Source organism: Solanum verrucosum, unplaced genomic scaffold, assembly GCF_900185275.1.
Source record: "Solanum verrucosum unplaced genomic scaffold, falcon-dt-bn FXZP01000008.1, whole genome shotgun sequence".
Taxonomy (NCBI): domain Eukaryota; kingdom Viridiplantae; phylum Streptophyta; class Magnoliopsida; order Solanales; family Solanaceae; genus Solanum; species Solanum verrucosum.
In genome coordinates, this window is record NW_026020195.1 from 1,701,179 (window position 1) to 1,713,689 (window position 12,511).

The 12,511-nt window shown below is 29.4% G+C and overlaps 1 protein-coding gene across 1 annotated transcript; it reads right to left on the reverse strand.

Moving 5' to 3' along the window:
* Positions 1-6,286: 6,286 nt before the first annotated feature.
* On the reverse strand, positions 6,287-6,953 carry LOC125829905 (uncharacterized). The gene has a single exon (XM_049509126.1). It carries the CDS (start codon positions 6,929-6,931, stop codon positions 6,485-6,487), a length of 447 nt encoding a protein of 148 aa, XP_049365083.1. The 5' UTR covers positions 6,932-6,953; the 3' UTR covers positions 6,287-6,484.
* Between the last annotated feature and the right edge of the window lie 5,558 nt (positions 6,954-12,511).

The window sequence follows — 12,511 nt, forward strand, 5'->3', positions numbered from 1 at the left end:
TATAAGCAACCACAAAAGAATTATTAATATTGATTTTTTGTAATTAAAAAAAATTCTCTTTTCTGTTGGAAAAATATTGGTACTGTAAAAAAAATCGATTTTGAACTTAACTTTTATGCGAGATCTTTTCCTTTTTAATGCATCTCAAAAATAATGTTACTTTATTATAATTAAAAATAATTTAATTTTAAATTTCTCTTTTACTCCTAATGAACCAAACAAATATGTACAAATTGTTTTAGATCCCAAATTTTTCAATAGTAGTTTTTTTTTTTTCTTAAACAACATACCAAGTGAAACAATGCCAGACAAAATAAGACATAGAAAGTAATAAAAATACAATTTAATTAAAACACAAGTACACAACAAAAAGAGACGGCAACCATAATTCAAGATTGAAGACATAATGCATAAAACTTAGAAAATAATACTAAGAAATTTATTTCTTGATAATCTTTTTCATCTTCTTCTTCTTTGAAGTGGCCCTTGCATCATAATCAAACATTGACAAGTCTTTATCATCAACTATTTTCATCATTTCACTAAGTAAATTCATTGAGTAGACTTCATCCAAAAACTCCTCAACAGTATGAAAAATTGAAGCACTTTCATTTTCAGTAGCAACTTCCTTAGCTTTGCTATTTTCTTCATCATTATTAGTATTTTTTTCTTCTTTCTTTGATATTATTTTATCACTGTTTTTTTCCATCTTGACTAATTTTTGTGTTGATGTGGAAGAGTGACTCTTCTTAAATAGGAAAAAAATTGATCCATTTCGATTACTAGTTTAACATTGGACAACTAAACAATCTAACGTTGGAAATATGCAATTTAATTAAGGGAGAAGGCTTAAATATGTCATCAAACTTTGGGAAAGATTTATTTATGTCATCTATTAAAAGTTTGGTTCATCTAAGTTATTTTCGTTTGAGAAAAGGCGTCAATGGCTTATTTGAACCTTTTCCTTTTAAAAGAATAATTTAATTAATGATGTGTCCGAATTATAATTGATCATATGTAACAATTAATGACATGTATGAACCTTTTCTCAAACAAAAATAACATAAATAAACAAAAAAATTAATAAATAACATAGATGAGTTTTTTCTTAATGTTCAATATTTAGCAAATTTTAGTTTTTTTCTATTTAATTAATTGTACACTTGGGGAATGTCAATAGTCAACTAAGCGTGGAAGAATTACTCATCAATACATTCATATCATACACAATTTGGTAATAGTAATTTAATTTATACTCTCCAGGTTTAATTTTACTTGTTCACTTGTATTTAAAAAAGAAATCAATTTTATTTATTCAGTTTTAAAAATTATATAGAGATAATTTATGATAATCTTCGCATGTACTCCTTCCATATTAGTTGATCATTATATTAAAAGCAGTTGTCTCCATCACAAAGCTCATTATTTCCTTCATAACCATTTTTTTTCATCTAGATCTCTTGATAGAAAAAAAAAATAATATTTGTAAGAAAGTATGATCTCTCTCTATAAAATAAAATTGTGTCTATTTTTCTTAGTAATTTACATTCTACATTTCTTTTAAGTTAAGAAATCTTAATTTATAATTTTGACTTTTATCATCTTAGTTTAAAATTAAGTGTTTATAAGTACTTTTATAAATTAAGTATAAATTATAAAGTATAAATTATAAATTATAAATTAAGATTTCTTAACTTAAAAGAAATGTAGAATGTAAAATACTAGGAAAAATAGACACACAATTTTATATTTTATAGAGAGATCATATATACGTTCTTACTAATTAATAAAATCTATTTCTTTCTTTCAAGATAGAAAAATAGAAATGGTTATGGAGGAAATAATAAGCTTTGTGATGGAGAAATTGAAGGGAGCCTTACTCATTATGATTAATTTTTTTATATATAAATTTGTTAGATTTAAGATAAAAGATCAAAATGAACATTTTTTATCTTAAATTAAAGAACATTTCAAATTAAAGTGAAATATATTAAAGATCAAAATAATCACTATCTATTAAGGATCATTTTGGTCATTTTCTCATACATCTTTCCTCAAATCATGTTCACTTTTTCATTTATTTTTACTTTTTTCGTACGAAAGATAATACTCCTTCCTGTTTCATTTATTATTTGAAACATGATTAATATTATTAATATAGTTAAATAAAAGTTACGATCAAGTTTGATAGATGGAATTACAGGCAATGGGCATGGTGATGAAGCCAACACATTAGTATGGCTAGGTCATCCAAACCCAATATTTTCAAGCTCAAAACATATTAAAAGTTACGATCAAGTTTAGATCTTGAATTCGTTTGACATATTTATCTTTTTGAATTTCTAACTTCGTTACAAACTTCAATAATATTTCCTACGACATTGAGCCTTCATCATCTCCACATTTCTCCTATTATTATTTCCTCTGCAGCAGCAACGACAAATTAAGGACAACGACGACAAATATAATATTATGATTTAACATATTACATGAAAGTTGTAAAAAAAAACTACATTCTTGTAGAGGCGTATTCATAGACAATATTTATATAGTTAATTCATACTCATAGATAGACCATTTAATTAGCATCAAATAAAAATGCTAATTAAGTACTACTAATTAGCTAGACAAGCATATCACCAGGATTAGCACGAAGATTACGGAAATATCTTTTAGGATCAATCTCAAAACTAGCTCTTGGAATTCTAGTATTTCTGCCTGGAGCTTTCATCATTTTGCTTGATCTCCAACTTGTATAGAGATTGTTTACGTAGTTAAAAAGTCTAACTAACGTTATTTTGAGATCATACATTATATTGCGCAGTAATCCGCCATGGTAGTAGCAACAATATATGAAGATACCTAGAAATACCGCGATTATGACATAGGGTAAAGCTACGTAAAACCAGTGATTGATCTTCTCAATTCTTGTCTCTGGTGGAAACAACTCGTCGAACCAATTCATAAGTTGTACATATAAACTCTTCACTTGCCAAGTAAAATTGTCAAGCGCTGCTAGCGCTTGCCCACCAAAATTCTCAAGCACTAGTAGCACTTGCCAACCAAATCTCCTAAAGGCAAGTGACACTAGTCCGAAAATATTTTGCAGTGACAATAGTACTCCTTGCCAACCAAAATTTCTCAGGGTAAGTGTCACTTGCCCCAAAACTTTTTGTAGCAATAATAGTACTTGCCAACCAAAATTCTTAAGGGCAAGTGACACTTGTCCAAAAACATTTTGCAGTGACAATAGTACTTGCCAACCAAAATTTCTTAGGGCAAGTGACATTTGTCCGAAAACATTTTGTAGTGACAATAATACTTGCCAACCGAAATTCTTGAGGGCAAGTGGCACTTGACTGAAAACTTTTAGCAGCGACAATAGTATTTGCCAGCCAAAATTTTTGAGGAACAATAGCCCTTGTCCGACCAAGTTTACGGGTTTCATTAGCAATTGGCCAATAAAATTCATCATTTTTTGTAGCACTTGACCACCAAAATTCATCAATATGAGTATGGCTTCCTTCAATTTGTCCATCACAAAGCTCATTATTTCCTCCATAACCATTTTTTTTCTATTTAGATCTCTTGATAGAAAGAAAAAGATATATTTGTAAAAAAGAATGATATCTCCCTATAAAATAAAATTTTGTGTCTCTTTTTCCTAGTAATTTACCTTCTACATTTCTTTTAGTCTCATGGCATGTGGGACACATCTTCCACCCAAGTTTTCTTTTTAGTACAAAAGATAATAGTAATATTTTCACTTTTATAAGACTTTAAATAAACAATTATTTAGTTAAAGACTATTTTTTTTGTCCCTAATTACTTGTCCACTTTTAAATTGATATACCTATTAAGAAAATAATGATTGACATAGTGAGTTTACCATTTTACCCTTATTAATTTGTGAAATGATGAATTAAAAACTTAAGATTTTCAAGAATTTCTATTTTTTTCAAAATAATGAATTGAGGGTATAATAGGTAAAAGAATGTTTTTTCTTGATTTGTCAAAATAGACAAGTAATTAGGTACAATTAAAAAAGAAAAAGTGAACAAGTAATTAGGAACCGAGAGAGTAATTGACTATAAGTGTAAGCATATGTTTGAATTAGATATTGGGTTTTTCTGTTTATAGGTTAGAAATTTAAATTTATGATTTTGGATTTTGACTTTTATTATTTTAGCTTAAAATTAAGTACTTATATAAGTAATTTTTTAATTTATTCAAATAATACTGTACTAAAAATATTTTCAAATTAACATAATTGAAATAAATCAATCCAAATAAATTCTAAATGTACTACTACTCGACTAGCTAGGTTAAACATATATATATGGGAAGGAAAAAAAAAGAGTGAAAATGAAACATTTGATAAGAAAATAACTTTACCAAGATCACCTGTATAAAAATAAAAATTTAGCATAAAGATTTCATAAAATTATTAAATTTACCCAAGATTATTGTGAGCGTGATTGTAGTAAGTCATATTTTTAGAAATTCAAAATAGCTATTGCTACATTGTCATTTGTCACCAAAAAGTAATTGACCCAAAAGAAAAAAGACAAAATAAGGTAACTTAATAATGAAGAATCTTAAAACACTTTTGATTTTCAAATTTCAATTTCTACTCATAAAAATTAAATTTTTTCAATGTAAAATACAATGTAATCATATTTCAAAAATCTATGATCAAACCAAAACACTTCAAATTATAAAAAAAATAATACTCAAGCGTACTGCAATACACAATCAAATTACGTGACGAAACTTACACTTTTATAAGATTAATAATCACTTGTCGTGACATATATGAATACCTTCATTTTTCACTAAATATTTCGGGTGAATTTAATAAATATATATTTAATGTTATTGAATGTCTATTACGGTTCCCCTGTTGTCGATTGGAAAATTGAGGCATTAAAAGATGTGGGAATTAATGAGATGAATTGCATACTACTATTTGGGTAATATCAATGGTTAATCCGACACGACACAATCAAATTTGAACGAACAAAATATTGAATTGAATTGTATCAATCTCTACTACTATGTGGTTATTATCCGTTACAGAGAATACAAAAATAATAACAGAATAAATGCCTTATATCCAAATCAAGCAACTTATGCGAAAGAGTCCTGACAAATGATAATTCAAACGAAATTCCACACTTTTTAACTAGGAAACGTTCGATTTTCATTTCGATTTACAAACTCGTGTAATACCCTCCTAACTTCAAATTCAAAAAGAAAGGAATTACAGACTGTGGGCATGGTGGTGCAGCCAACACAATACTCATTAGTACACTCCTCTAATCAGGGGGGGAGCCAGTGGAACAATTGAATCGCCTTTGTTGAAAGATTATAAATGAACTCTAGTATATATAAGATGTTAAATTTTTCATACGATCACTGACTTCAATAATATTTCCTACGACCCATCATCTCCACATTTCTCCTATTATTATTTCCTCTGCAGCAGCAACGACAAATTAAGGACAACAAAATCACAATCAACCCAATTGAAATGATAAATCCTACTGGGGATTCCATCAACATCTTCAAAATATCTTCTATTGATTTCATCTTCTCCATTACTGCTGTACCTCTTACCTTCAATTCACCTCTTCCAAATTCCATCACTCTACTTACGACAACAACAACAACAACATATTCAACGTAATTCCACAATTGAAAAAGAACAGAATGTATGCGACTCTTACCTTTACTCTTCGATTCAAGACTAATTCGCCTTTTAGTTTTCTCTCTTTGATACAAACTTTTTTCAGATTAATAGTGTACATAAACAATTTCACAAGGTTTGATATTAATTTCTATCACCTAACTTTCATCCAACAACATTAATTATTGGATCGATACAGTTGATAAAGCAACAACTTGTTGGATTGTAGATGCATCTAAGCCTGTCCCACTTCAATAAATACTCCCTCCGTTTCATTTTATATGTCATCCCTTTTTATAAATAGTTGATCCATAATACTTGTCATTTCATAAAATTAATGCATAAATTACAATATTCTTCCTTTTTCATCCTTGTGAATTATTAGCCTTAAAAATATACATTTGACCAACTTAGAAAAGCTAAATAAATGATTCATGTTCATTAGTTAAATTAATTAATCAAAATAAATTAATTCATATTCATCGATTGAAAACTTGAGTTTCAAAAAAATTAAATAAGAATAGAAGGGTAAAGTTACATTATTTTTTAATCCAAATGCAAAATAAAAATGTGACATATAAAATAGAACGGAAAGAGTATAAAATAACTAAATTCATAATAAAATATTTATAAATTTCGAAATACAAACACATAGTATACAAAATTACATAAATCCACACCATAAGTGATATCACGAGAGATGAGATACCTTCATTTTTAACTAAACATTTCGAGTTCGAACTTAAAAATTAAACAAAATACGTAGATATCGAATACCAAATAATTATACCGAAATTATTTTTTTCGGGAGCGGAGATCGCGGAAATAGGATTTAGGACTTTTTTCAAAATCACGCCTGGTCATCCTTACATTATTCCTTCCCGGAGCTTTCATCGTCTTCCCGTTTCCGCCGTCGCCGCCGCTGCAGCACCGGCGGAGGAACAAAATCAGCAGAAATCCGATTGGAATGGTGTAATATATTGGAGCTATACGGATCGAATTTATCGAAGTAGATATCAGTGGAGGAGCTTTCTCCAGTAACCAGTCCGATGAGGTTCGTGCGAACGGCGTCGTTTTCACGACAATCTGCTTCAGATTTTCCAGTAACCAATCAAATAAGATCCGCGCATATTCCGGTACAAACAGCGATGTTCTTTTGACGATCTCCTTTGCGTTTTCCACCATATTCATCTCCTTCAATTTCTCAAGTGCAGCTTTTGCTACGCTCTCTATGTCCTCCATTGATAATTTCTCAAAAAAAAAAAAATCTCTGCTCCGATTATTGTCTCTCTCACTCTGTATGTGACCGGCTTTTATAAAAGGGGAATGACACTAAAATTTACTTATTTGTTACTCCGTCCACATTTAATTGTCATAGTTTCAAACAATAATACTTAACTTTGATTAACATTTTACATATTGATATGCAAAAAATTGAAATGTATAATGTAGTTTTAAATATTTAAAATATCGAATTAATGTAATTTAATTTAACTTTGAAAATTAGTTAAATTAACTTTCAAAAAATGTAGCATGATAATTAAAAGTGGACAGAGAGAATAACTATAATTAGTGGCAAAGTTATAATTTTCACAATCGAAATTTGAAAAAGTAAATACATAAAAAATAAAAATAAAAATCTTATAAAGAGTGCAAGGCCCATGGTTTTGGTAGAGGCAAGAGATTCCACTAAGGTTCCCTTTTTTCCAAAGTTAAAATTAAAAGTGTACTATAAATCTAAATGGAGAAAATGGTCAAATGATCCCCTGACCTATAATTGAATTTTTAATTACACACTTATATTTTACGAAAATTTTATTATTTCCTTAAACTATTTTAAAGCGGAATATAAACCACCCTAAAACTATACAACTTCTTTCCATGTAGTGTGCACCACGCGTTGCTAGTTGTCAAATATCACGTATATAATAAAATAAAATAAAAGTAATTATATTTCTTCTTCTTCTTCATTTTCTCCTCTCTTCACTTTTCCTAAGACATGCTTCAATTTCTTTACATGTAACTCCCCAAAACCTTTATCTCTCTCCACCCCATTCCTCTCTAATCACTCCCCACCCCCACTCCATCCTTTTATAACCCACAAATTAAATATCAATATTCATCAGCAACACCACAACAACTACTTTATTAACTATTTAAACCTCCATTTTCACCTCTCCCACTCAAATTCCACAATTGTAATAGCAATCTTAAGCTTGAAGTTCTCGCTACTCGTTTTATGATTGAGGATGGATACACCCTTTTATTTATTTTTAAATAGTGGAGGATTTAGGTTTTCTACACTAGAAGAAATCACTGAATTATCGGGATTGAGTAGAATCAATTGATTGTTGTTGCTCAACTTCGTGAAATTTTTATTGTGTGTAATTTAGATTCTTCATCAGACAATAATAAAGACAAAAAATAAGATTTGAAGCTTGATAAATTTTGTCTGAGCAAGAAAATTAATGACTTTAATTTATTTTTTTACTATATAAATAATAGTTTTAATGATTATTTGGGGATTTTGATGGTTGAGAGTAATTGTGAGACAAATTATGAAAATGGATTAGAAGATGGGTGAGGAGATGGGGCTGCCATAGTGATTCAACAATGGTGGTGGAGATGTATAGGTAGGGAGGGTGTTGAGTGATGAGAGAGAGAGGAGGAAAAATGATAAAGGAAAAAGAAATGAAAAAAGTAAAAAAAATAAAAAATTAAAGGCAAAAGTTGGAAAATGTATTTAACAAAAAGTTAAAATATTTTTAAAATATTTTTTTGATCAGTTCTTTATCTCTCACATGTCTTTAAGAGAGTGAACACACTCTTTGCACCATGTCAGCACTTAAGGGTGCATTTATTCCGCTTTAAAATAGTTCAAGGGGGTAATAGGACACCCGTAAAATATAAGTGTGTAGTTGAGAATTCGACTATAGATTAGGGAGGCATTTGATCATTTTCTCAATCTAAATGCATATGATATACTACAACTACTTTTCTGTTTTAATTAAATTGTGTTACTTTTTGAAAAGAAAAAATATTTGAAAAATAATGTTATTGGTTACATTGAGTAGTAAATCCTTACTTTCAAAATTTTACCATGTGTATTTAAAACTATAAAAAGAATAAATTTGATATATACACACATTTTTAATTTAAAATCACAAATGAAAATTTTTCTATTACTTTTTAAAAATTTGTGTCCAGTAAGGTTGGGCTTTGGGGGTTAGATAGAGTTCTAGCAAAAAGTTTACTTTAAAAAAATCTTTAAATGAATATTATCATAATAATTTCAAAAATTATATAAAATTTGAATCCATTAAACCTATTCAGCATAAATAAATAATTGTTATGAAATTATAATAAGTTGAGATATGAACAATTCAAATACAAATCAAATAAAACAAAAACAAAAAAACCTTTTGTTGACTGACCTAGTTGAGTTTTAATATTTAAAATTAGTTTTGTGTTTATAAACAATTCTTTCTGAAATATCTGGGGTCCATTTTTTCACATAAAATATGGAACAACCTTAACATATTGGTTTAGAGAAATATTAATTTTCTAACTTTTCATATTCTGTTATTTCATAAGAAAAACTTTTATGGTCAAGATGAAAGCTTTTTTAGAAACACAATTTATTTAGGGGAAAATGCATAAGTACCCCCAAGCCTATACCCGAAATCCCAGAGACACACCTAACCTTTACTACGGTCCTATCTATTACCCCCTGAACTTAATTTATCTCTAATACTCTACCCCTTTTCGGCCTACATGGCACTATCCTTGAAAAATTTGTCAACATGCGTTGGGCCCACAAGATAGTGTCACGTAAGCCAAAAACGGGTAGAATATTATAGATAAATTAAGTTCAGGGGGTAATAGGACCTTAGTAAAGGGTAGGTGTGTCTCTGGGATTTCGGGCATAGGCTGGGGGGTACTTATGCATTTTCCCTTTATTCAGCTAAAGTTGGTGGATGGAGGAATGCAATTCATTGAATCCCAATTTTTTCCAATGGATTAGTTGGGCAAAGATAATGACAAAAGACACATATGTATTATTTTCTAGGTCTCATTTTATATGGTATCGTTTAACTTTGTATGGTGTTTGAAAAAAGAAGAAAAACTTTTAAAATTTGTGATTCAAAATAATTCTTAGATATCTGTGTAGTTGTAAATTATTTCATTAAGGGTAAAAGAGGAAGTTAAATTGTTCTAATAATTATAGTAAGATGACATTCTTTTTTAGACAGATTAAAAAGTAAAAGGTCTCACATAAAATGGGGCGGAGAGAGTAATATATTTTTACAAGTTTTTTATTTGAATAATCATGTATTTTACATATTTGAATTATCACTATTTTTTTAATTAAAATACATGTCGAAATTAATGAGTCAAATATCATGAAGACAAAATTTTGCAGACATATTAACTTGTCACGTATCTTTTAACAATCATATTCAAACACTTGATCAAAGCTTCGAAGGAACGGAACGACATAATAATTTAGGTATGAAACTTGCAAAAAAAAATTAATTCTTTAGTGTGCTTTTGATTATTCACTACTTTACTAACGTCTCAAATGCTTTACATATATATTAAGAGAAAATGGTCAAATGTCCCACAATCTATTATCGGATTTCCAACTACACTCTTAAACTTTACGGGAGTCCTATCACCCTCCCAAACTATTTAAAATTGAAATTATCATCTCCCTAAACGCTTATGTGGCAAAGTGAGTGCATTTCACTCTCCTTGAGAGAGTGCGCACCAAAATCAAATAGTAAACTTATATTTTTAATATTTCTTTTCAGAAATATTTGTATTTATAATTATTCTTTCTTCTTTATTTGTTTATTTCTTCTTCATTACAACATAGATCAAATTCCACCACTCATCATCTCTAAATCTCCACCGCCACTATTTTCTCCATCGTCACCGTCACTACCATCTCCACATAATTGACAATGAAATTTTAGTATTCCTCTTGATTCTTGAATTTGTATTTTTCAATTTGTGTATGAAATTAGAAAATTTTGAAAATCAATTCCTTATTGATATTATTGGAGTTGTTAATCATCACTTTACATGCCAACCCACAAGACCGATTAGGTTGGAAATTCATATCTTGATTATTCGATGCCTCGATTTGGCAATTTTATTTCAAACCCAGAAATAATTTTGGGTTTTCAACGAAACCCACATGTGATTTTGAGAATGAAACTGAAAAGATCAATGTCGCATTTTTATGTATACATAGCCTCATTTTGAGCAATTTAACAGATACATCCATAAAAATTATCTAGAATCAATCAAGTGTATGAAACATATATAGATCGAAAATTTTGCTGGCCTTTTCCTCTTCAAAACTGTCATTGCTACCGCCCGTTGACGACAGCTAGCTGGGTTATTTTGTGATGAGATGGTGTGACGCTAATTTTTAAATGAGTTCAGATCTAATGATTTCGGAAGATAGTTAAAAATTTCCTTTTGCCATTATAAGTCGTCAAATTATTTAGAGTTCCTCCAAAAAGATATGAATTAATTTATGGGCAATTGTAAAGAAAGAAAAGAAGCATTAATAATTGATGCTTTTTGATATGTCAAAAGATTTAGGACTTGGTAATGTTGGTGGTAGGAAGTGGGTGGTGTCATAGGTTAATTGGTGGAGTTTTCTGTTTGCAATGAAAGAAAAAAATGATGAAAAGACTTTTGGTATTGGAAGGGAAGATGAAAATATAGGAGAAAAAGGTAAAAAAATAATAGTTTTTAAAGAAATTCACGTGTCAAACGTGTGAGTTTCACCTGTCAATATAAATGTGATTGTTGCTTTTTAAGGGTGTAATAATTTCAGTTTTAAACAGTTTAGGAGGGTGATAGGACATCTGTAAAGTTGAAGTGTGTAGTTGGAAATCCGATAATAGATTGGGCGGAGGGGTGGAGGGGGGCATTTGACCATTTTCTCTATATATTAATAGTTGTCAACTTGTCATATTAGTTTTGTAGTTTTTTATCCTTATATTTTTGTTTAGCTGATTTGATGCTCTTCTCATGGTTAATTATCAGACCAAACATAGGCAAATAATCTCTCATTTATGAATGACTAACTTTCCAATGAGAATATAACAAAAATGGTTTTTAAAGCTATAATGTACTCGTATTTTCTTTAGTTTAGATGTAAAATGATAAATACAACAGGAAACAAATAATCATGCACATTTATTCGAGTAACATAGTTATTCCTTTTTACCAATCACGTTAAGTTTGTTGATTATGTTGGGACAAAATGAATATTCTGCTTGAACGACACACGCCAAAATTCGAAGAGCTCTCCACTTCACAGCTCAAGCTCAGCTAATGATTCTGAACAAATACAGCAAGCAAGAGAGCGAGCGCGAAAATTGCTATCTCCAACATTACTAAGGATATAAGTATTACGCAAAAAAACAGCACTAACTAGTAGAGAAAAAAATAAATTGAGCATTAAAATAGGTGAGTATGCATTTTCAAGTATCGACAAGAAGTTGAAATATCTAATGGATGTTGATAGGTTTGTGTGTGGAGGCTGGGGTGCGTCTGGAATTCAACGGTGAATTCAGAACATGACAAAGCTCTAACGGAAAGAATTGCTTATATATTCATTGTCAATGCAACATAAAGAACAAAATCTTAGCAGAAGATGGAAACCTTTTGAAGATGAGATTTTCAAGTAACAATCAAAATATAATGTCATCTCTTTCTCTTTCCCAATTGCCCTGATTCAAATGCATGCTCCTGTTCTTGAAAAAAAGTAAGATATTTTCCATACTTCTCAATCTTTTC